This window comes from Schistocerca nitens, chromosome 2 (assembly GCF_023898315.1).
Source record: "Schistocerca nitens isolate TAMUIC-IGC-003100 chromosome 2, iqSchNite1.1, whole genome shotgun sequence".
In the NCBI taxonomy this organism is placed as follows: Eukaryota; Metazoa; Arthropoda; class Insecta; order Orthoptera; family Acrididae; genus Schistocerca; species Schistocerca nitens.
In genome coordinates this window covers 767659510-767684345 of record NC_064615.1, presented here as the reverse complement: position 1 = coordinate 767684345, position 24836 = coordinate 767659510, and the positions used below count along the sequence as shown (strand labels likewise).

Below are 24836 nucleotides of genomic sequence, written 5' to 3'. Positions count from 1 at the left end.
GCGGTGGAACGGCCCTGACGGAAGCCGCTCTGGCACTGAGCCAGAAGACCCCGAGACTCGAGCAGCCAACACAGCCGTCGACTCACCATACGTTCCAGGAGCTTGCACAGAGTATTTGTCAAGCTGATGGGCCGATAGCTATCCACATGAAGTGGGTCTTTACCAGGCTTAAGCACCGGAATGATGGCACTTTCTCACCACTGCGACGGAAAGACACCATCGCCCCATATGCGGTTGAAGATGGCAAGAACACATCGCTGACAGTCCGGGGACAGGTGTTTGAGCATCTGATTGTGGACGCCATCTGGCCCAGAGGCTGTATCAGGGCACAGTGTCAGGGCGCTTTGGAGTTCCCACAAACTAAATCGGACGTTATACGTCTCAGGGTGGCGAGAAGCAAAAGAAAGCCGTTTGTCTTCCTCCCGGCGTTTTGAGCGTGCGAAACGCAGGCGGGTAATTCCCCGACGCAGAGGCCCGAACATAGTGCTGTGCGAAATGCTCGGCGATTGCATCGGCATCGGTGGATACCGCCCCGTTGATGGTAAGCCCTGGGACACCTGTAGAGTGCTGCAATCCAAAAATGCACCGAATCTTCATCCACACCTGGGAGGGTGAAGTATGGGAACTTGTGGTGGAAACGTACCTCTCCCAGCACTCCTGTTTCCGCCTCTTGATGAGCCGCCGTGCCTGTGCACGGAGACGTTTGAAGACAATGAGGTTCTCCAAAGACGGGTGCCGCTTATGTCGCTGAAGAGCCCGCCGACGTTCTTTAATGGCTTCAGCGACCTCCGGAGACCACCAAGGCACTGACTTTCGCCGGGGGCACCCTAACGAACGAGGAATGGTACGTTCCGCAGCGGAAACAATCGCTGCAGTCAGTGTCTCAACCGCCACATCGATGGTACCGTGGGGGAGAGATTCAACAGTGGCAGCAGAGGAGAACGTTTCCCAGTTTGCCTTGCTAAATGCCCATCTAGGCAGGCGTTCATGGGATCGACGCTGGGGTAGTGAAAGGAAGATGGGAAAATGGTCACTACCACACAAGTCGTCATGGACTCTCCAGTGGACTGATGGTACAAGCCCTGGGCTGCACAACGACAGATCTATGGCCGAGAAAGTGCCATGCGCCACACTGAAATGCGTGGCAGCGCCAGTGTTTAAAAGGCAGAGGTCGAGTTGGGAGATGAGATTCTCGACATCTCTGCCTCTGCCAGTAATCTTCGATCCACCCCACAGGGGATTGTGGGCGTTAAAATCCCCAAGGAGAAGATAAGGCGTGGGAAGTTGGGTGACAAGTGCAGCCAATTCGGTCAGGGAGACTGTACCACCTGGAGGGAGATAGATACTGCTGACGGTTATGTCCTGGGTAGTCCTTACGCGGACAGCCACAGCTTCCAATGATGTTTGAAGGGGCACAGGAGCACTAGATACAGAGGTAAGGACATACACGCAGGCTCCACCTGATACACTATTGTATGTGCTACGGTTGCAGTAATAACCCCTGTATCCACGGAGGACAGGGGTCCGCATTGCCGGGAACCAGGTTTCCTGGAGGGCAATGCATAAAGCAGGTGTCATGCTTAGAAGCTGACGTAGCTCAGGTAGATGGCTAAAATAACCGCCACAATTCCACTGGAGGATGGTACAAAGCGTGTCCTGTAGGGGCATTCAGGCATTGAAAAGGCAAATTACCTCGCAGGGTCACATGCCGCCACCGACTGAGTGACGGACGTCGCTACGGCCATTGTTTCTGAGGAGACGGCGAGATCCAGGTCATCAGGGGACGCAAAGAGCTCGACCTCATCCTCAGAGGCTGAGCTGACAGGAAGCGTTGGTGCGGGAACCACTGGGTCCTTATCCTTCTTGGAGAGCTTCCTCTTCTCTCTCTTGTCTTTGGGAGGAGGGTTGGCATGCTGGGAGGGCTTTCCTGATGCATTATCAGGAACAGAGGAAGAGCGTGAAGCCCTTCGACCAGCAGCTGGTGGCTTCTTCAGCCACTGGCTAGTGTCTTGTGAGACACTGGGGAAGTCCTTGGAAGGGACTCCCCCAAGAGATCCCTTCCGAACAAGTGAGGCCGGAGGAGGCTGTTGCATCTCCGGCTGAGCAGCCGGAGAGAGCTGTCGCTTCCCCGGCTGAGGAGCCGGAGAGGGCTGTTGCCGCTCCGGCTGAGAGGTGGGGACTGACGTCCCCGGTTGCTTGGGGCGCACTGCTCCCAAACTGGGTGTTTTGGGAGCAGTGGAAGAGAGAGTGGCCTGTCCCAGCGGTGGGGCAGACGTTACTGGACTTCTCTGTGGGCCAATGGAGAAGGGAGTCTGTGCAGGAGCTGGTGGCGGCAGTGTGACGGTAGCATAACTCCTCAACAGAGGTGTGAGGTTGAGTCGTTCTAGCTTCTTCTTTGCCTCTTGGTAAGTTAAACGGTCCAAGGTCTTAATTTCTTGTATCTTCCGCTCTTGGTGATAGACTGCACAGTCTGGCGAGCAGGGAGAATGATGCTCCCCACAGTTAACGCAGGTGTGAGGCGGAGCACATGGAGCATTAGGATGTGAAGGTCGTCCACAATCACGACACGTGGGGCTGGCAGTGCATCTGGAGGACATATGTCCGAACTTCCAACACTGGAAGCATCACATAGGGGGTGGGACATAGGGCTTGACATCGCACCGGTAGATCATGACCTTGACCTTCTCAGGCAAGCAGTCACCCTCAAAGGCCAGGATGAAGGCACCGGTAGCGACCCTATTATCCTTGGGCCCCCTAAAGACACGACGGACAAAGTGCACACCTCGTCGTGCCAGGTTCTCCCGTAGCTCGTCATCAGACTGTAGCAGAAGATCTTTATGAAAAATAATCCCCTGGACCAAATTTAAGGACTTATGGGGAGTGACATGAACGGGGATGTCACCGAGCATCTCACAGGCGAGTAACGCTCGTGACTGTGCAGATGAAATTGCTTGTATCAAAATAGCCCCGCTCCTCATTTTGGAAACAGATGCCACTTCCCCAAACTTATCTTCAAGATGGTGAACAAAGAAGAGAGTCTTAGTCCCCAAAAACGAATCCCCATCGGTTCTGCTGCACACAAGGTATCGCGGTGAATACGGCTCCTGTCTGTCCGCAGCCCTACATTCCTCCCATGGCGTGGCTAGGGAAGGGAACGATTTGGGGTTATATGTCACAGCATTAAATTCTGTCTTACCGCGCTTAGAGACGTTGGCGGTCGTGCGACCACCGGATTGAGACTTCACCCGCTTCATTGCAGGGCATCCGCCCCGATGCCACCCACTCCGACCAGGGGCTCTCCCCACGGGCGCCACCCAGCCACAGCAAAGGCCACCTGGCAGGATGGCCGTTGCCGGGAGTCCTGATGCCCCAGAGAGACGAGCATCGACTCCTTGGCTTACGTGGGGAGGTGTCAGCTCAGGCATCGGCAGTACGATCCCTGTGTTGTCAGGGGGCTACAACCTAGAGGGTACATGACGACCCCACCACAACGGGCTGGCTACCGTGCTGGATTTTGGGTGCCATGGGTAGTCCATAGTGATCGTGGGTGCAGATGGTGACGCACCAAGGGTGTTACGTACACAATCCATCAGGTGTGTATGCCCAAAATGACGGATGGAGGGCGCAGTTACGACGCCAAGACAATCAAGAGTGCCAAGGCCTTAGGGCACAGAGGACTGATGGTGCACCACGTAAGGTGTCCTTCCCCAAAAGGCTCGTACTTCTGTGTAATTTGGAAAAATGGAGATCAAACCCTAATGGGGACCATCACATTAAGGCCGAAACGTTTGAGACTCCTTTTAGTCGCCTCTTACGACAGGCAGGAATACTGCGGGCCTATTCTTACCCTCGAACCCGCAGGGGGAAGAGAACAAGATTATGAGTGAAATGTCTTAACTACTGCACCATTTTGTTTGGTCCAAGCAGGCAGTCTACATGACATTTTCAAATTGGAAGCAGCCAGTGTATTTTCATGTCATAATGGCAAGCAACTTAATGCGGAAACCATCACAGAACTTGATTGAGCTGGAGTTCATATTGTAGCTGTCACATGAGATATGGAAGCAAAAAATTCTAAAGTATGGAAACAACTTTGTGTGCCCATAATTACTGTACACTGCTCAAAACTATTAGGGGATCAGGTGAGATATCATACAGAATAGACATATGGTAATGTATTTAATTCAGATATTGGTCAGAATTGTAATCAGTGTGTGATATAGTATGATGTTTTGCTGTCTCAACCCTTTACGTGAGGTTTACATGGCATTTACATAGAGCGAGGCACCATGGGCTACCATATTAGTGAAAGAGTCATTCTCGTTGTTCTTTAGTATGGTGTGTGATCACCTCGGATGGCCAGTATGAAATATGCTCACTATTTTTATATACTTGAATTTAGCATATTTCGTGACAGTACTCACTTTTCTGTGGATGTTTATAAGATGATATTTGACTTTTTTGTGTTGGCTTCAGTCGTCTAGTGAAAGTATGATTTCATAATGCTGTTTCGTCAGCTGCGGAAATGTCCTGGTTCAATGTGCTTCCTTCTTCATGTTTATATAAAAAAGTAGTAGAATAACTCATTTTTGCTGGTCACTTGCAAATTATTATAATGGGGACCTGTACATTGTTCCACCGTCACACACCGAGTGTACACTGCCGACTGACTACGGTCAAAGACGCCTCCAGCGTCAAAGACATTTCACACAACACACAAGCTTCCACTTGTAACCAGTCTCTTTGAAATTATTCGTCACATCTACTAATATGAATCACTATGCTATCACTCTCGAACATATAAGAAAATTAGCATAAAATAAGGCAAATTACAATTCACAAAAAATATTCTGACAAAAATATTAGAAAATATTTACAACCTCCCTCATTAGATTTGGTATCGACAAATCCGGTAGAAAATAACACATCTCCCAGATCCATTACAAGTACAGCTGCACACCTGCGTGGCATAGACAGTATATAGTTATTAATAAGCTCTTGAGGGATATTTGGCCATTCTTCCGTGAGTGCAACATCCATCTCTGTGACTGTTGTGGGAGGTGCTGGTCTGGCAGCAATGCTCTGCCAAGTGCATCCCAAACATGCTTGATCGGGTATAAGTCCAGTGAACAAGCTGGCCACTCCATTTGTTCAATTTCCTCAGCTTCAAGCATGTTGTCCTCCAGTGCAGCTCTGTTGGGACGAGCGTCATCGTCCACCAGAAGGAACCCATCTCCTATGGCACCAGCAAAGGACACAACAAAAGGTCAAAGGAACTCATCTCTGTACCTCTAAGCAGTCAAAGCGCCATTCTGAATGGCACAGAGGTCTGTATATCCACCAATAGTGGCTCCTGCCCACACCATTCGTCCACCACCATGATATGGTGATGTTTCCTGCAAATAAGCAAGATTGTTCCAAGCTCCATATTCTCTCCAGATGAGGGAATGACAATTGTCCTGCTGAACACAAAATCTTGACTCATCTGTGAACAACATCCGGCACCATTCGTTACAACTCCAATACTGATGTTCCTCCGCCCAGTTTCTGTGGGCTAAACGGTGTCATGGTTTTAATGGGACACGCACCATACGCTCCGTGTGTAGAAGGCACATTCTCAAAGGTGATTTTGGACTTTTTGTGTTGATATTGCACATCCTGTTGCTGCCTGGAGGGTGTGTTGCTGCTGAGTTGCATTCAGACTCCCGTCTTGACGGGCTGTTAGCCGGAGATAACGATCATCTCTTGCTGATGTTACCCGTGGACGGCCTTAACGTTGCCTTCTGTTAACGGTTCCAATTGTCTGAAATAGTGTCCAGGTCCGGGAAATTACACTTTGGGATACTCCAACAGCTGCAGCCATCTCTCTCTGTGCCTGTCCCGCTTCCAACCATCCTATGGCTCTCCATACCATCGCTTCGGGTTAAGTCACGTTGTTGTTGCATTGCACTACCTGCTCACTACACTATCTGAACCCAATTGCTTGTGTAATTCATTTGGTAGAGTAAACACAAGTCAACACCAACCCCTCTGCAGCAACTTTCCATTATTACCATTATCTCAGTGACTGTAATAATTATTGCCACTAGCTCAGTGACCGTAAGGTTGCTATCTCCACTCCATAGAAACTACAGAAAGACATCGAACAATTTAGTTCATTCTGCTGATGACAATACTTCAGAACCTAGATATCTCAACCGATCCCCTAATTGTTTTGACCAGTGTATATATATCTCAAACACTGGAAAAACTAAAAGAAAGGATCATTTTCTACATGAAGAAATCGTTTTGTCTCATAGCATCATATTTACAACCACAGTAATTGGAAATAATATTCAGCACCAGAAAGCTTATCCATTGATCACATAATACAGGGTGTTCCAGAATGCTTATCCTGATTGTACTATACATTTATGCCACATGTCTATGATATAGTGGTTTTTAGTGTGTTGACAAACTCATTAAGTTGCCATGATTGTATGTTTCAGTTCCTGAACTTGGCACTTGGAGTCCCACTATCAATTAAAACGTAAAATGGTGCATCAGTTCAGGTAAAAGCAAAATGTGTTGTGTGGTTGTCTGAGATGAAGTCTCAAACCATAGTGCACCGAAGGTTCAGAACAACTTATGAGAAATGAACTCAATATTTTTTTTAAATACAGGGACGGTTAAAAAGAAGAAAAGCTGTAGGTGATTTTCAACATCTGCAGGGACTTGTCAAAAACACCTGAACGACCTTTACATGATCACCATCAAAATCGGTAAGACATGTATCATGTCAGCTCCAGTTATTGGAGATCCAATGTAATGTTTCAACTACATGGAGCACCATCTCACTGGAAATCATGCATTTGGGAGTCATTAGATGAAGAATTTCCATATCAGTGGATTGGAAGGGATGACCCAATCGAACGGCCACCAAAGGTGGTACCAGATCGGGTTGACGGAGGAGATAGAGAAGATCCAAAGAAGAGCGGCGCGTTTCGTCACAGGGTTATTTGGTAACCGTGATAGCGTTACGGAGATGTTTAATAATAAACTCAAGTGGCAGACTCTGCAAGAGAGGCGCTCTGCATCGCGGTGTAGCTTGCTCGCCAGGTTTCGAGAGGGTGCGTTTCTGGATGAGGTATCGAATATATTGCTTCCCCCTACTTATACCTCCCGAGGAGATCACGAATGTAAAATTAGAGAGATTCGAGTGCGCACGGAGGCTTTCAGACAGTCGTTCTTCCCGTGAACCATATGTGACTGGAACAGGAAAGGGAGGTAATGACAGTGGCACGTAAAGTGCCCTCCGCCACACACCGTTGGATGGCTTGCGGCGTATAAATGTAGATGTAGATGATCATGTGATGATATCCCACTACATTTTTTTTTCCTTTCGGCGATGATACCGAGATGTATGCTCCATCTGTAATGTTATGCTCACATTGTATACATTAATCATTCAAAATGTAGAAGAAACTGTAACCTCTCAAATGCTACTAAACATGTGGGAAATACTGTGTCTGTGTCAGTATTAATTATAGATTAGTGACCACTTTAAACCAGGGTAAACATTCAAAGATGCCCTGCTTATCAGAAGCTTACCCCAATGTCAGCGAACATGGATGTCATGATGGTTGCATGTGATTATTCGTATCGAAAAATGTAAGCTGGGAAAATATTCTGAATGAAAGAATACTTTTTGAAGTAGAATGACATTTTAGATTAACTCGAAGTACCTCTACGATGAGAGAGCTACGATGGTTACAATTTCAATCTCATGAGTCAAGAAAACTATTTGGAAATTTGTTCCAATGTACATGTAGGAAAAGAAACAGCCTCTTCCCATTTCAGGCAATATTCCTTGAATTAATAAATTAATTTTCTGGACTTTCCACTAATGTTAAAAATGCCAAAGCATTACCTGATGATGTGACATGCTCTGTGCACACAACTCAGGACACTTAAAATATTTAGCAGGATACACTGGATTCAAGTGCAGAAACACCAACAGTTCTTTAGGAAATACTGCAGGAAGATGTCACATGGATGTAAAGTTAAGAGACTGTATCAACCTTAATTTCAAACAGTAGCTTCAATTCTCCATCACCTGAATGGTTGGCTACAACATCTGAGTTAGAAATTATTTTTGATTCTATTCACAGACCAAATATTTCCCAAAGCAACAGTTGAAAGGAAACCATAGCAACTTTGTTGCAAATTTGGTTCTGTGACAACTTTTCTAAGAGGGGCCACCACAAACCTACTTCTGGAACTGCCCACAACTAACAGCCACTTCTTTTGCACATGTGGGTTCTGGGACCTTGACAGAGGAGAGATCACAGTTCAAGCAATGCCTTGTTTCAGAAGTAGGCAATGGCTCAAACCTATTCATTAGATACATTGGATTAGCCACATAAAACCTTCCCTGCAAAACAGTTCCAATCTATGAACAACCCTCTAGTGGTGACCACTTACTGCCAGGGCGAGGTTCTCTGCAGATCACAACAATAACAGGGGAACTGTGCAAGTTTTGTGGTGCTTTGGCAGGTCAACCTGCCACTTCATAAGTGTTGTACTTTGCAATGGCCAAATGAAGCTGACTGATAGTTGCCAGCACAGCTTTCAGCTGTTGCGAAAAGCAGCCAACTCCTCCAACATGATCTCATATTGGTCAAAATCTCTAGCGACATCTACGCATGAACTTAGCTCTACCAAAGGTATATAGAAGTATTGGGAATGAAGTTCAAGGCTAGGTTATGCTTACATAACACGAAACCAGGAACAATGCTCTGGCTGCTGCACATTTGGTGCATCTAGTATTGACTCCACAGGATCTATTCTGACTTTCCTATACGGGGCTGAAATAGTTCTTAGGTTCGTAAATGTGTGTGTGTGTGTGTGTGTGTGTGTGTGTGTGTGTGTGTGTGTGTGTGTGTATTACTTCTTTGCAATTTAATTAATCAATCAATGCTTGAGTCCATTTACTGGTCCACTCACTCAGCCTTTTCAGACATACTACATACATCATATGAACGCTATATAGGCTAGTTATGCAGATGATTGTTACAGTTCTATACATTCCCATGTTGTTGACAATAAGAGCAATTTTAACAATGTAATTTATTACACAATCTGCTGACAACAGCTAGGTGACACATTACATTATAAAGACAATAGTAAAGCCAAATACAAATATAGCTGGTGTTTGTATGGCAGTCTCATCTTAATTTCATATAGATGTGTTGCCAACTAATTTGCTGAATTACATGATCATAGACAGTAAAGTTTATATCAGTTGATATCAACAGCACCATAAAGTGAAAAAAATTGCACAAAAACACATCACCATTACATTGGCAAATTAAATCACCTGACTACATTACATACATTAAACAATGGAAAATCCAGACCGAATGTAACAGTATTATGAAAAGGAAAGTTGCTACTCAACATATAGCCGAGATGCTGAGTTGCAGATAAGCACAATAAAAAGACTGTCACAAATAAGCTTTCGGTCAACAAGGCTTTTGTCAAAAATACACACACACACACACACACACACACACACACACACACACACACACACACACATTACTGCAGTCTCTGGCAGCTGAAGCCACACTGACACACACACACACACACACACACACACACACACACACACACACACACATTACTGCAGTCTCTGGCAGCTGAAGCCACACTGCGAGCAGCAGCAACAGTGCATGATGGGAGTGGCAATTGGGTGGAGGTGATTGGGGGGGGGGGGGGGGGTAAGGAGAAGGCTGGGGTGGGATAGCAGGATTGGGGTGGGGGACAGTGAAATGCTGCTGGGGAGTGGAGAGAGGGAAGGGCAGCTAGGTGCACTTGACCTCCACCTCATAGATGGCTACATCAGTAACTCTATCAATATCAAACCTACTAACCACCAGCAATACCTCCACTTCAACAGCTGCCACCCATTCCACATCAAGAAGTCCTTTCCACACAGGCTGGCTACCCATAGTCATCATATCTGCAGTGACAAGAGGTCCCTCTCTCACTGAAGCCTTAACAGACTGTAATTATCCCCACAACCCTGTACAAAAGCACAACCTCCTGTGCCTTATCTTTCCAGTCTCCCACCACCTCCCAAAGTCTCACTGTCCGGCCACAGAGGAGCATTCCCTTCACAACTCAGTACCACCCAGGACTGGAGCAACTGAATCACATTCTCTGCCAGGGTTTCGACTATCTCTAGTCGTGCTATGAAATGAGAAATGTCCTGTCCATTATCCTTCCCGCCCCTCCCACAGTGTTATTCCGCCATCCACCGAACCTACACAATATACTCATCCATTCCCACACAATCCCTGCTCCCAACCCATTACCTCATGGCTCATATCCCTGTCCCATACACCCTCCCACCACCACCACGTACTCCAGTCTGGTCACAAACATCACCTATCCCATTGAAGACAGGGCTACCTGTGAAGACAGGGATACCTGTGAAAACAGTCATGTGATCTACAAGCTGTGCTGCAACCGCTGCGAGCATAACAATGTCTGTCCACATGAGTGGCCACCAATAAATTGTGGCCAAGAAACAAGTGGATCATTCTGTTGTTCAGCACACTGCCCAACACTATGTCCTTCATTTCAATGACTGCTTCACAGCCATGTGGATCCTTCCCACCCATACCAGCTTTTCTGAATTGCACTGGTTGGAACACTCCCTGAAATATACCCTACATTCCCATAACCCCCCTGGTCTCAATCTTCATTAGACATTCTCCTCACCCATCCAGCTCCTTCCCTATTCCCATCCAGTCTTTCTCTCCTTTTACACTACACCCCCTCAAGCCCCGCCATCTGTCTAAACTCCCGACTGCACCTAGATGCCCTATCCTCTCTCCACCTTGTCCCTGCATGCTGCCCCACAGCACTTCACTGTCCCCCACCTCTATCCTACTATCCCTCCCTCTCCCCGCCCCCACCTTACGCTCACCCTGTTGCTGCCCATCATGCACTGCTGCTGCTCTGCTACTGCTGCTGCTCGCAGTGTGGCTTCAGCTGCCACAGACTACAGTGGTGTGTGTGAGTTGTGTTTGTGTTTGCATTTGTGTGTGTGTGTGTGTGTGTGTGTGTGTGTGTGTGTGTGTGTTTTGGCCAAAAGCTTATTTGTGACAGTCTTTTTGTTGTACCTATCTGCAACTCAGCACCTCTACTAGAAAAGTGGCAACCTCCTTTTCATAATATTGTTACATCAATTAAAAGTGCTAACTACTTACTAACTTTTAAAAACAATTTTTAATAATTTTTAACAGTTCTCTAACAATGTAAAACACCTGTATGTATTGAAACTTCCTGGAATGAGATTTACACTCTGCAGCGGAGTGTGCGCTGATAAGAAACTTCCTGGCAGATTAAAACCGAAGCACGGCTCACGCCCGGTCCTCACAGTTCGAGTCTCGGTCGGGCACACAGTTTTAATCTGCCAGGAAGTTTCATATCAGCGCACACTCCGCTGCAGAGTGTAAATCTCATTCTGGAAACATCCCCCAGGCTGTGGCTAAGCCATGTCTCCGCAGTATCCTTTCTTTCAGGAGTGCTAGTTCTGCAGGTTCGCTTCTGTAAAGTTTGGAAGGTAGGAGACGAGATACTGGCAGAAGTAAAGCTGTGAGGACCGGGCGCGAGTTGTGCTTCGGTAGCTCAGATGGTAGAGCACTTGCCCGCGAAAGGCAAAGGTCCCGAGTTTGAGTCTTGATCGGGTACACAGTTTTAATCTGCCAGGAAGTTTCATATCAGCGCACACTCCGCTGCAGAGTGTAAATCTCATTCTGGAAACCTGTATGTATTATTTTACACCTACGAGACAACTTTGTCCCAACTTGGGTCTCTAGCTATATATGGACTTGCACTGACTTGTCCAACTCAGTTCTCTCGTAACAGCCTTGAGGATATGTTCACTTCTACTCCAATTTGATGTAGCCGTCAGCCAAGAAATATTATGCTGTCACTTTTGATTTATATAATGTACTTAGCTGTTTATTTAATTTGTTAATGCAATGTTGATATGCATTTTTTGTACACTGTTTCTTATTTTATGGGCTACTGGTAATTATTGAAAAGTAAAAACCAGTGCAACCAATATATAAAAACTGTGTGAGCTGTTTATCTAATTTGTTAATGCAATGCTGATATGTTTTTTCAGTACATTATTTCTTGTTTTATGGGGCTACGATAATGACTGAAAAGCTGAAACCAGTACAGCCAGTATATAAATACTGCGTGAGCACTGACTGATATAAACTTTATATTCAAAGTTATCAAGAAAGCTATCATCCAAGTATATGGCAAATATTTAAATTACTTCAGTTCCAACATAAGTGAAATGCAAACACTCTTAAAATGCTAGTGATCATGCAGATCAAAGATAAATTACTTCAGCATAGTAGCTGACGTAACACGATGACTGTAGAATACTCATGTAGCAATACAACTGTGAGCAATGTAGTCAATATTTCGATAAATTATATCCTTTCAGAATGTAAATATTTGCAGCTTCTTTTGCTGGTCTTTGGGTTCAGTTCTTTTAGTGGACACCTTTACTGACTGCCATTAAAGTCTGCACTGCACTACAGAGTTAAAACAATTTCATCCAACACATGTAAACTGTAGTCTCTGGGTTATTTCTTGCTCAACAAAATCAATAAATTAAACAAAACATGAAGTTTAATACCATAATACTGCATTCCTTTTCATAATTAATTTTAAGGAACCAGAAAAAAGTAGCTGAAAAGGCAAGCAAAAGAATTTCCAAATGTGCCAGTATGTTTATGTACCAGCTTTCTTTGCAGTCTTATGGTTAACAAAGAAGAACACAAAGTTAAAAACTACTTTAAGAATAAAATTACTTCAGCATCTTCGACGATATCTTACCTCATTTCTTCGAGTTTTCCTCGAAGCATATCATTTGCTTTTCGAAGTTGTGCAATTTCCTGCTGGGCTCCATCTTCTGCGATTGGAGCAGTTTCTTCAGGGCGAGCCTTATGCCTCAGTACACTTGCAGCACGAATTTTGTATCTTTCAAACTCACTATGCACCTCTGCTAATTCTGTGGAAAATTTGTCTCTTTCATGCTGCAATTTTTCTAGTTGTTGTTCTAATACAGAAACCTTCAAGAGAGGGGAAAAAAAAGTCAGAGATAGCATAATCTTTGGCATGAAAAATGCAGTTAATCAAATGGAAAATGTTAAAATATAATTTAAAAACGTGTACTCTGATCCACAGACCAAGACTGACAGGAATAAAATTAAAAAACAAATGCCACAAATATGAATGAGACTTGACGATGTTATTACCATGTGTTTTAGTATATTGCTACTCTTTGATTAAAATTATTTGTCAGTTGACATTCCATGTCATAAGTGAGTTTCTTCAATCACAGTTTTCAATGTCATCCATCAACTACCTTCTGTTGCCTAGATGCTGCAGCAAAGCATCAGTTCACTTCCACTGTTTGAAAAGTGTGGTGAGTGCACATAATGTATTATCGAGCCTCTGCTGTGTTCTGTTTCACTATTTCTAGGCACAGTATGCAATAATGTGTGCAGCCAATGCTTACAGCCTACTCCCTGTTTGACTAGGCTTAAGCAAGCATCAGATGGTAGCTATTTTGGCAATACTGCAAAGCTCTATGCCAGTAATAACAAACCTAGTAATGTTAATTATATTCTAGTTGCTGACAACTGTACTAACCTTCTCAATAAGCACAGTCTGCTGCTTGTGACTGCTAGCCTCAATCTTCTGTTTCTCAGCTGCAGTAGCAGCTAACTCCAACTGTTGAGCTTCTAATTCCTCCCTCAGATTTTCTGCATACCTCTTTGCATCGTGCAAGACAGCTTCCTTCTCTTTGGAGAGTGATTCTGCTTCACACAATCGTTGTCGAATTATATTCAACTGTTCCTGTGTGTAAGTTACAACCAAAAACCAGTAATTAAGGATTCAACAACCCAAACAAATGGCAACATATAGTGTTGTTATATAATGCTGTAAAAGCGTGGCAGATATAATGTCTATGTTATATGTACTACAAAATATTATTCAGAGCATTTAGAAATAATATTACATGTTACGAGACAATTTTCCCAAATCCATAAAAAAACACATGTCAGTGCACCTGAACTTGAAGATTATTATTATGCGACACCTACAAGACACACCTTAGACATTTATAGATCATTTGATACAGAATACCTTCAAGTTTTGATTTATAATTCTTGCTGTATCATAATTGCAGAGGACACCATGAGGAGGTGGGCAATAATATCAGAATGCAGGACCATTCTGAATTCTGGAGTACACTAAATGAGAGACAGTTGTGAGGGATCAGCTGATGTTCTGTTCCAGAAACAAAACAGCCAAAATTAATCACTGGGAATTGAGAAGGGTACAATAAATTCGGTGATATGGACTGCAAGAGCATATGGGAGGAAAATAGGCCATCATGGACAGCCACTTTTAAGTTACCATGAACTTACGAAATACGTAAGCCAGAAACTGCAGATGCACCAGAAATATTTTAAAGCATTCTAGACAAATGTGGAATACCACAAGCTACTATGGAATATATAGCATAGAGAGCACAATGTAATAAAATCATTTTTCTTGCAGGAAACTTAAGAACTTCATTTTCCCTTACCCTGTTTAAGGAACATGGGAAGAATATGATACCCTCTCTGTGAGTACTAATTTCTCTAATATTCCCCTCATGGCCATTACAGGAGATGTTGTAAAAAGAAATAAGATTTTACATCTATGTTGATACTCCGTAATCCAACTTATGACTTATGGTGGAGGGCACCCCGTACCACTGCTATTAATTTGCTTTCCTGTTCCACCCACAAACAGAACAAAGGAAAAATGACAAACGAAGCACCTATAAAAGCCCTAATTTTTATCTTTGTAGTCCTGAAGAAAAATGTATGTTGCAGGCAGCAGAATCATTCAGCAGTGCTTCAAATGCCAGTTCTCTAAACAGCGTTCCTTGCAAAGAACATCGTCTTTCCTCCAGGGCTTCACATCTCAGTTCCCAAAGCATCTCCGTAACACTTGGGTGTTGTTCAAACCCACCAGTAACAAACCTAGCAGCCTGCTTCTAAATTGTTTCAATGTCTTTCTCTAATTCGACCTGGTACAGATCTCAAACACTCGCGCAGTACTCAAGAATAGGTTGCACTAGCATCCTATAACCAGTCTCCTTTACAGACGAATCACACTTTCCTAGAACTCTTCCAATAAATTGAAGTTGACGATTCACCTTTCCTACCACAATCCTCACATGCTCGTTCCAATTTATATCGCATTGTAAAGTTCACCCAGATATTTAAATGACATGGTTGTGTCAAGCAGGGCACTACTAATGCTGTATCTGAGCATTACTTACAATAGGAAATGGGTTCTCTGTGATGCTACTGTCTTTCTTAAACCATCTACCACTGCAGTATGTTACGTATTTCTGTGGTGATCTCAAACTGACTCAACAAATCTATTTTAATTAGTTCCCTTTCTTTCTAGGATTTGCTTCATGGCAACAACACTGCAGCTGTTGAGAAGCGAGACTTCCCTCTAGATCCCTACTGTTGGAGGTGCTAGTTACTTGGCTTTGTGTGAGAGTATCTGCAGAAATTAGAAGGAAGGATAAACAGCCCATGACAAGCTGAAGTTTTTGGGTCAGTCTATGAGGTGTATTATTCTTCCTCATATTCAATGAAGAATAATAGATAACCCATCACGTCCAGAAACCTGTCCTCTACTTAATTTTTTGAATGTTTTCAATTCTGCTACCACTTATTTCTATACCTGTTATGTCTGCATCCATGCAACGATCAATAAGTTTGAACTGTTCTATGAGTTAAAGGAAAAGGGAAATATATTTACTGGCAAAAACGTGCAGAGATCCTGTACTGAAAGGACAAATCAGATAGTCTTTGCCTCTATTTTTATTAGCCAATTTAAGGTGCATTCAGGTAATGATAAATATACATCCCACTCTACGTACCTTACATTATTTTTCAACATAGTCCTGACATTGGTTCACACATTTGCCCTTTTGCAGCACTAAATTTGAGATGCCCCTGCGGTACAATTCATCCAGCTGGCTATGGAACCACCGTCGGACTGCTGTCTTGGCTTAATCATTACTTGTGAATCGCTGTCCTGCAGGGAACTTATACAGCGGTCTGAAAGTGTGAAGTAAGTAGGGGCGAGGTCTGGACTGTATGGTGAGTGGTCCAGAATCTCCCACTGAAGTGCCCAGAGCTTTTTGGCAGTTCTGATGGCTATATGTGGTCTCACATTGTCGTGGAGTAGAATCATATTGTCCACATCGAGAATCCCTTAGTGCATTCACCCGATGGTAGCCCACAGACAAAACAGTGGGGAACAATAACTGTCGGAATTGATGACTACATCTTGTGCCTTGAAATCCAGCAGGAGCAGCCCACAGCTATCCTAGAAGGCCATTAACATCACTTTCCAACACATGGTACTAAACAGAATTTTTTTGTCACAGGTTCTGCTGCTTGGATTTCAGTGTGAAATGCAGTATCCATGTTTCATCACCAGTAACAATGCAGTCCAGGAAACCTTCACCATCCTTGGAGTATCGTTCCAGATGATTCAGTGAAGGCATCATTTGCTTGCCTTTCATCATCATGTCTTCCAACTGCTTAGGCACCCACTGACATGAAACCTTCCGGTACCCTATAGTATGGATCCGTGAATGACGTCGTAAGCATTTCCATATGATATGCGAAGCTCCCAGAAATAACCATGATGTGCACACGCCAAGCTGCTTTCACCACTGCATCCACGTGGGATATGCTGTCATCAGTCAGCAATGAATGTGGTCTCCCCGGCCTCTCATTGTCGTGCAAGACTTCACGGCCTTTGTCAAACTCACACCACCCCCCTGTAGATTTCGATGGCCATTCGTCCCTTTCATCACAGAAAATGACTCACACTTCGTTGTTCTAACACCATGGAAATGTGAAGCACAACCACCATCTTTAACAACTGACAGCAGCGTCGTGCGGCGGAGCTACAGGTAGATACGGCTGGCACGAACAGTGATAGGTCCAACGCTGGGCATAGGTATGTTGACATCGCATTTACTGCCGTAACTTGGCTAGAAAGAAATTAGGGGCAAAGACTTTCCGGTATTCCCTCTTACAAAAACTACTCAAAATTTACAAGAACATATGCTTGTGTCTGTGTATGTGCGGATGGATATGTGTGTGTGTGCGAGTGTATACCTGTCCTTTTTTCCCCCTAAGGTAAGTCTTTCCGCTCCTGGGATTGGAATGACTCCTTACTCTCTCCCTTAAAACCCACATCCTTTCAACTTCCCCTCTCCTTCCCTCTTTCCTGACGAAGCAACCGTTGGTTGCGAAAGCTTGAATTTTGTGTGTATGTTTGTGTGTCTATCGACCTGCCAGCACTTTCGTTTGGTAAGTCACATCATCTTTGTTTTTATATATATCCTTCATCAAAGGCACCAACCACTTTCTCGAACGCCTGGAATCCTTACCCAATCTGTTGCCCCGGAAACCATCCTTGTAACCATTGATGCCACTTCCTTATACACAAATATTCCACACGTCCAGGGCCTCGCTGCGATGGAGCACTTCCTTTCAGGCCAATCACCTGCCACCCTACCTAAAACCTCTTTCCTCATTAGCTTAGCCAGCTTCATCCTGACCCACCACTTTTGAAGGCCAGACATACCAACAATTAAAGGGAACAGCCATGGGTACCAGGATGGCCCCCTCATACGCCAACCTATTCCTGGGTCGTCTTAGAGGAAGCCTTCTTGGTTACCCAGGCCTGCCAACCCAAAGTTTGGTACAGATTTATTGATGACATCTTCATGATCTGGACTCACAGTGAAGAAGAACTCCAGAATTTCCTCCCCAACCTCAACTCCTTTGGTTCCATCAGATTCACCTGGACCTACTCCAAATCCCACGCCACTTTCCTTGACCTCCACCTGTCCAATGGCCAGCTTCACACGTCCGTCCACATCAAACCCACCAACAAGCAACAGTACCTCCATTATGACAGCTGCCACCCATTCCACATCAAACGGTCCCTTCCCCACAGCCTAGGTCTTCGTGGCAAACAAATCTGCTCCAGTCCGGAATCCCTGAATCATTACACCAACAACCTGACAACAGCTTTCGCATCCCGTAACTACCCTCCCGACCTGGTACAGAAGCAAATAACCAGAGCCACTTCCTCATCCCCTCAAACCCAGAACCTCCCACAGAAGAACCACAAAAGTGCCCCACTTGTGACAGGATACTTTCCGGGACTGGATGAGACTCTGAATGTGGCTCTCCAGCAGGGATACAAATTCCTCAAATCCTGCCCTGAAATGAGATCCATCCTTCATGAAATCCTCCCCACTCCACCAAGAGTGTCTTTCCGCCATCCACCTAACCTTCGTAACCTGTTAGTTCATCCCTAAGAAATCCCCAAACCACCTTCCCTACCCTCTGGCTCCTATCCTTGTAACCGCCCCCAGTGTAAAACATGTCCCATGCACCCTCCCACCACCACCTACTACTCCAGTCCTGTAACCCGGAAGGTGTACATGATCAAAGGCAGAGCCACGTGTGAAAGCACCCACGTGATTTACCAACTGACCTGCCTACACTGTGACGCATTCTATGTGGGAATGACCAGCAACAAACTGTCCATTCGCATAAATGGACACAGGAAGACAGTGTTTGTTGGTAATGAGGATCACCCTGTGGCTAAACATGCCTTGGTGCACGGCCAGCACATCTTGGCACAGTGTTACACCGTCCGGGTAATCTGGATACTTCCCACAAACACCAACCTCTCAGAACTCCGGAGATGGGAACTTGCCCTTCAGTATATCCTCTCTTCTCTTTATCCGCCAGGCCTCAATCTCCGCTAATTTCAAGTTGCCGCCACTCATACCTCACCTATCATTCAACAACATCTTTGCCTCTGCACTTCCGCCTCGACTGACATCTCTGCCCAAACTCTTTGTCTTCGAATATGTCTGCTTATATATGTATGTGTGGATGGATATGTGTGTGTGTGCGAGTGTATACCTGTCCTTTTTTCCCCCTAAGGTAAGTCTTTCCGCTCCCGGGATTGGAATGACTCCTTACCCTCCCCCTTAAAACCCACATCCTTTCGTCTTTCCCTCTCCTTCCCTCTTTCCTGATGAGGCAACAGTTTGTTGCGAAAGCTTGAATTTTGTGTGTATATTTGTGTTTGTTTGTGTGTCTATCGACCTGCCAGCGCTTTTGTTTGGTAAGTCTCATCATCTTTCTTTTTAGATATATTTTTTCCACGTGGAATGTTTCCCTCTGTTATATATATATATATATATATATATATATATATATATATATAATAGAGGGAAACATTGCACGTGGGAAAAATATATATAAAAACAAAGATGATGTGACTTACCGAACGAAAGCGCTGGCAGGGCGATAGACACACAAACAAACACAAACACACACACAAAATTCAAGCTTTCGCAACAAACTTTTGCCTCATCAGGAAAGAGGGGAAGGAGCGGGAAAGACAAAAGGATGTGGGTTTTAAGGGAGAGGGTAAGGAGTCATTCCAATCCCGGGAGCGGAAAGACTTACCTTAGGGGGAAAAAGGACAGGTATACACTCGCACACACACAAATATCCATCCACACATATACAGACACTAGCAGACATATTTAAAGACAAAAAAAAAATATGTCTGCTAGTGTCTGTATATGTGTGGATGGATATGTGTGTGTGTGCGAGTGTATACCTGTCCTTTTTTCCCCCTAAGGTAAGTCTTTCCGCTCCCGGGATTGGAATGACTCCTTACCCTCTCCCTTAAAACCCACATCCTTTCGTCTTTCCCTCTCCTTCCCCTCTTTCCTGATGAGGCAACAGTTTGTTGCGAAAGCTTGAATTTTGTGTGTGTGGTTGTTTGTGCGTCTATCGACCTGCCAGCGCTTTCGTTCGGTAAGTCACATCATAGAAGGAAACATTCCCGGGATTGGAATGACTCCTTACCCTCTCTCTAAAACCCAAATCCTTTCGTCTTTCTCTCCCCTTCCCTCTTTCCTGACGAGGCAACTGTTGGTTGCGAAAGCAGAATTTTGTGTGTATGTTTGTGTGTCTATCGACGTGCCAGCGCTTTCGTTTGGTAAGTCACATTATATATATATATATATATATATATATATATATATATATATATATATATATATATATCTAAAAAGAAAGATGATGAGACTTACCAAACAAAAGCGCTGGCAGGTCGATAGACACACAAAAAAACACAAATATACACACAAAATTCTAGCTTTCGCAACCAACGGTTGCTTCGTCAGGAAAGAGGGAAGGAGAGGGAAAGATGAAAGGATGTGGGTTTTAAGGGAGAGGGTAAGGAGTCATTCCAATCCCGGGAGCGGAAAGACTTACCTTAGGGGGAAAAAAGGACAGGTATACACTCGCACACACACACATATCCATCCACACATACAGACACAAGCAGACATATTTAAAGACAAAGAGTTTGGGCAGAGATGTCAGTCGAGGTGGAAGAGTAGAGGCAAAGAAGTTGTTGAGAGACAGGTGAGGTATGAGTGGCGGCAACTTGAAATTAGCGGAGATTGAGGCCTGGCGGATAACGAGAAGAGAGGATATACTGAAGGGCAAGTTCCCATCTCCGGAGTTCGGATAGGTTGGTGTTGGTGGGAAGTATCCAGATAACCCGGACGGTGTAACACTGTGCCAAGATGTGCTGGCTGTGCACCAAGGCATGTTTAGCCACAGGGTGATCCTCATTACCAACAAACACTGTCTGCCTGTGTCCATTCATGCGAATGGACAGTTTGTTGCTGGTCATTCCCACATAGAATGCATCACAGTGTAGGCAGGTCAGTTGGTAAATCACGTGGGTGCTTTCACACGTGGCTCTGCCTTTGATCGTGTACACCTTCCGGGTTACAGGACTGGAGTAGGTGGTGGTGGGAGGGTGCATGGGACAGGTTTTGCACCGGGGGCGGTTACAAGGATAGGAGCCAGAGGGTAGGGAAGGTGGTTTGGGGATTTCATAGGGATGAACTAACAGGTTACGAAGGTTAGGTGGACGGCGGAAAGACACTCTTGGCGGAGTGGGGAGGATTTCATGAAGGATGGATCTCATTTCAGGGCAGGATTTGAGGAAGTCGTATCCCTGCTGGAGAGCCACATTCAGAGTCTGGTCCAGTCCCGGAAAGTATCCTGTCACAAGTGGGGCACTTTTGTGGTTCTTCTGTGGGGGATTCTGGGTTTGAGGGGATGAGGAAGTGGCTCTGGTTATTTGCTTCTGTACCAGGCCAGGAGGGTAGTTGCGGGATGCGAAAGCTGTTGTCAGGTTGTTGGTGTAATGTTTCAGGGATTCCGGACTGGAGCAGATTCGTTTGCCACGAAGACCTAGGCTGTAGGGAAGGGACCGTTTTATGTGGAATGGGTGGCAGCTGTCATAATGGAGGTACTGTTGCTTGTTGGTGGGTTTGATGTGGACGGACGTGTGAAGTTGGCCATTGGACAGGTGGAGGTCAACGTCAAGGAAAGTGGCATGGGATTTGGAGTAGGACCAGGTGAATCTGATGGAACCAAAGGAGTTGAGGTTGGAGAGGAAATTCTGGAGTTCTTCTTCACTGTGAGTCCAGATCATGAAGATGTCATCAATAAATCTGTACCAAACTTTGGGTTGGCAGACCTGGGTAACCAAGAAGGCTTCCTCTAAGCGACCCATGAATAGGTTGGCGTACGAGGGGGCCATCCTGGTACCCATGGCTGTTCCCTTTAATTGTTGGTATGTCTGGCCTTCAAAAGTGAAGAAGTTGTGGGTCAGGATGAAGCTGGCTAAGGTAATGAGGAAAGAGGTTTTAGGTAGGGTGGCAGGTGATCGGCGTGAAAGGAAATGCTCCATCGCAGCGAGGCCCTGGACGTGCGGAATATTGGTGTATAGGGAAGTGGCATCAATGGTTACAAGGATGGTTTCCGGGGGTAACAGATTGGGTAAGGATTCCAGGCGTTCAAGGAAGTGGTTGGTGTCTTTGATGAAGGATGGGAGACTGCATGTAATGGGTTGAAGGTGTTGATCTACGTAGGCAGAGATACGTTCTGTGGGGGCTTGGTAACCAGCTACAATGGGGCGGCCGGGATGATTGGGTTTGTGGATTTTAGGAAGAAGGTAGAAGGTTGGGGTGCGGGGTGTCGGTGGGGTCAGGAGGTTGATGGAGTCAGGTGAAAGGTTTTGCAGGGGGCCTAAGGTTCTGAGGATTCCTTGAAGCTCCGCCTGGACATCGGGAATGGGGTTACCTTGGCAAACTTTGTATGTGGTGTTGTCTGAAAGCTGACGCAGTCCCTCAGCCACATACTCCCGACGATCAAGTACCACGGTCGTGGAACCCTTGTCCGCTGGAAGAATGACGATGGATCGGTCAGCCTTCAGATCACGGATAGCCTGGGCTTCAGCAGTGGTGATGTTGGGTGTAGGATTAAGGTTTTTTAAGAAGGATTGAGATGCAAGGCTGGAGGTCAGAAATTCCTGGAAGGTTTGGAGAGGGTGATTTTGAGGAAGAGGAGGTGGGTCCCGCTGTGACGGAGGACGGAACTGTTCCAGGCAGGGTTCAATTTGGATGGTGTCTTGGGGAGTTGGATCATTAGGAGTAGGATTAGGATCATTTTTCTTCGTGGCAAAGTGATATTTCCGCAGAGAGTACGGGTGTAGGACAGTAAATCTTTGACGAGGGCTGTTTGGTTGAATCTGGGAGTGGGGCTGAAGGTGAGGCCTTTGGATAGGACAGAGGTTTCGGATTGGGAGAGAGGTTTGGAGGAAAGGTTAACTACTGAATTAGGGTGTTGTGGTTCCAGATTGTGTTGAAAGGAATTTTGAGGTTTTGGAGGGAGTGGAGCTGGAAGTGGGAGATTGAGTAGATGGGAGAGACTGGGTTTGTGTGCAATGAGAGGTGGTTGAGGTTTGCTGGAAAGGTTGTGAAGGGTGAGTGAGTTGCCTTTCCGGAGGTGGGAAACCAGGAGATTGGATAGTTTTTTGAGGTGGAGGGTGGCATGCTGTTCTAATTTACGGTTGGCCTGTAGGAGGATGCTCTGAACAGCCGGTGTGGATGTGGGAGAGGAAAGATTAAGGACTTTTATTAAGGATAGGAGTTGACGGGTGTGTTCATTGGCTGAGTTGATGTGTAGGTGAAGGATTAGGTGGGTGAGGGCAATGGATTGTTCAGTTTGGAACTGGTATAGGGACTGATGGAAGGAAGGGTTGCAGCCAGAGATGGGAACTTTAAGTGTGAGGCCTTTGGGGGTAATGCCAAATGTCAGACAAGCCACGAAGAAAAATGATCCTAATCCTACTCCTAATGATCCAACTCCCCAAGACACCATCCAAATTGAACCCTGCCTGGAACAGTTCCGTCCTCCGTCACAGCGGGACCCACCTCCTCTTCCTCAAAATCACCCTCTCCAAACCTTCCAGGAATTTCTGACCTCCAGCCTTGCATCTCAATCCTTCTTAAAAAACCTTAATCCTACACCCAACATCACCACTGCTGAAGCCCAGGCTATCCGTGATCTGAAGGCTGACCGATCCATCGTCATTCTTCCGGCGGACAAGGGTTCCACGACCGTGGTACTTGATCGTCGGGAGTATGTGGCTGAGGGACTGCGTCAGCTTTCAGACAACACCACATACAAAGTTTGCCAAGGTAACCCCATTCCCGATGTCCAGGCGGAGCTTCAAGGAATCCTCAGAACCTTAGGCCCCCTGCAAAACCTTTCACCTGACTCCATCAACCTCCTGACCCCACCGACACCCCGCACCCCAACCTTCTACCTTCTTCCTAAAATCCACAAACCCAATCATCCCGGCCGCCCCATTGTAGCTGGTTACCAAGCCCCCACAGAACGTATCTCTGCCTACGTAGATCAACACCTTCAACCCATTACATGCAGTCTCCCATCCTTCATCAAAGACACCAACCACTTCCTTGAACGCCTGGAATCCTTACCCAATCTGTTACCCCCGGAAACCATCCTTGTAACAATTGATGCCACTTCCCTATACACCAATATTCCGCACGTCCAGGGCCTCGCTGCGATGGAGCATTTCCTTTCACGCCGATCACCTGCCACCCTACCTAAAACCTCTTTCCTCATTACCTTAGCCAGCTTCATCCTGACCCACAACTTCTTCACTTTTGAAGGCCAGACATACCAACAATTAAAGGGAACAGCCATGGGTACCAGGATGGCCCCCTCGTACGCCAACCTATTCATGGGTCGCTTAGAGGAAGCCTTCTTGGTTACCCAGGTCTGCCAACCCAAAGTTTGGTACAGATTTATTGATGACATCTTCATGATCTGGACTCACAGTGAAGAAGAACTCCAGAATTTCCTCTCCAACCTCAACTCCTTTGGTTCCATCAGATTCACCTGGTCCTACTCCAAATCCCATGCCACTTTCCTTGACGTTGACCTCCACCTGTCCAATGGCCAACTTCACACGTCCGTCCACATCAAACCCACCAACAAGCAACAGTACCTCCATTATGACAGCTGCCACCCATTCCACATAAAACGGTCCCTTCCCTACAGCCTAGGTCTTCGTGGCAAACGAATCTGCTCCAGTCCGGAATCCCTGAAACATTACACCAACAACCTGACAACAGCTTTCGCATCCCGCAACTACCCTCCTGGCCTGGTACAGAAGCAAATAACCAGAGCCACTTCCTCATCCCCTCAAACCCAGAATCCCCCACAGAAGAA

At 45.7% G+C, this 24836-nt stretch overlaps 1 protein-coding gene across 1 annotated transcript in view; it reads right to left on the bottom strand.

The window, feature by feature from the left end:
• LOC126237005 (GRIP and coiled-coil domain-containing protein 2-like) overlaps positions 1–24836 on the bottom strand; it is a 323096-nt gene that overhangs the window by 87138 nt on the left and 211122 nt on the right. Inside the window, exons 14-15 of the mRNA XM_049946730.1 lie at positions 13729–13935; positions 12910–13145 (exon numbers count right to left, since the gene is read on the bottom strand). Coding sequence (XP_049802687.1) covers positions 12910–13145; positions 13729–13935 — 443 coding nt within the window. The remainder of the gene's footprint in view (positions 1–12909; positions 13146–13728; positions 13936–24836) is intronic.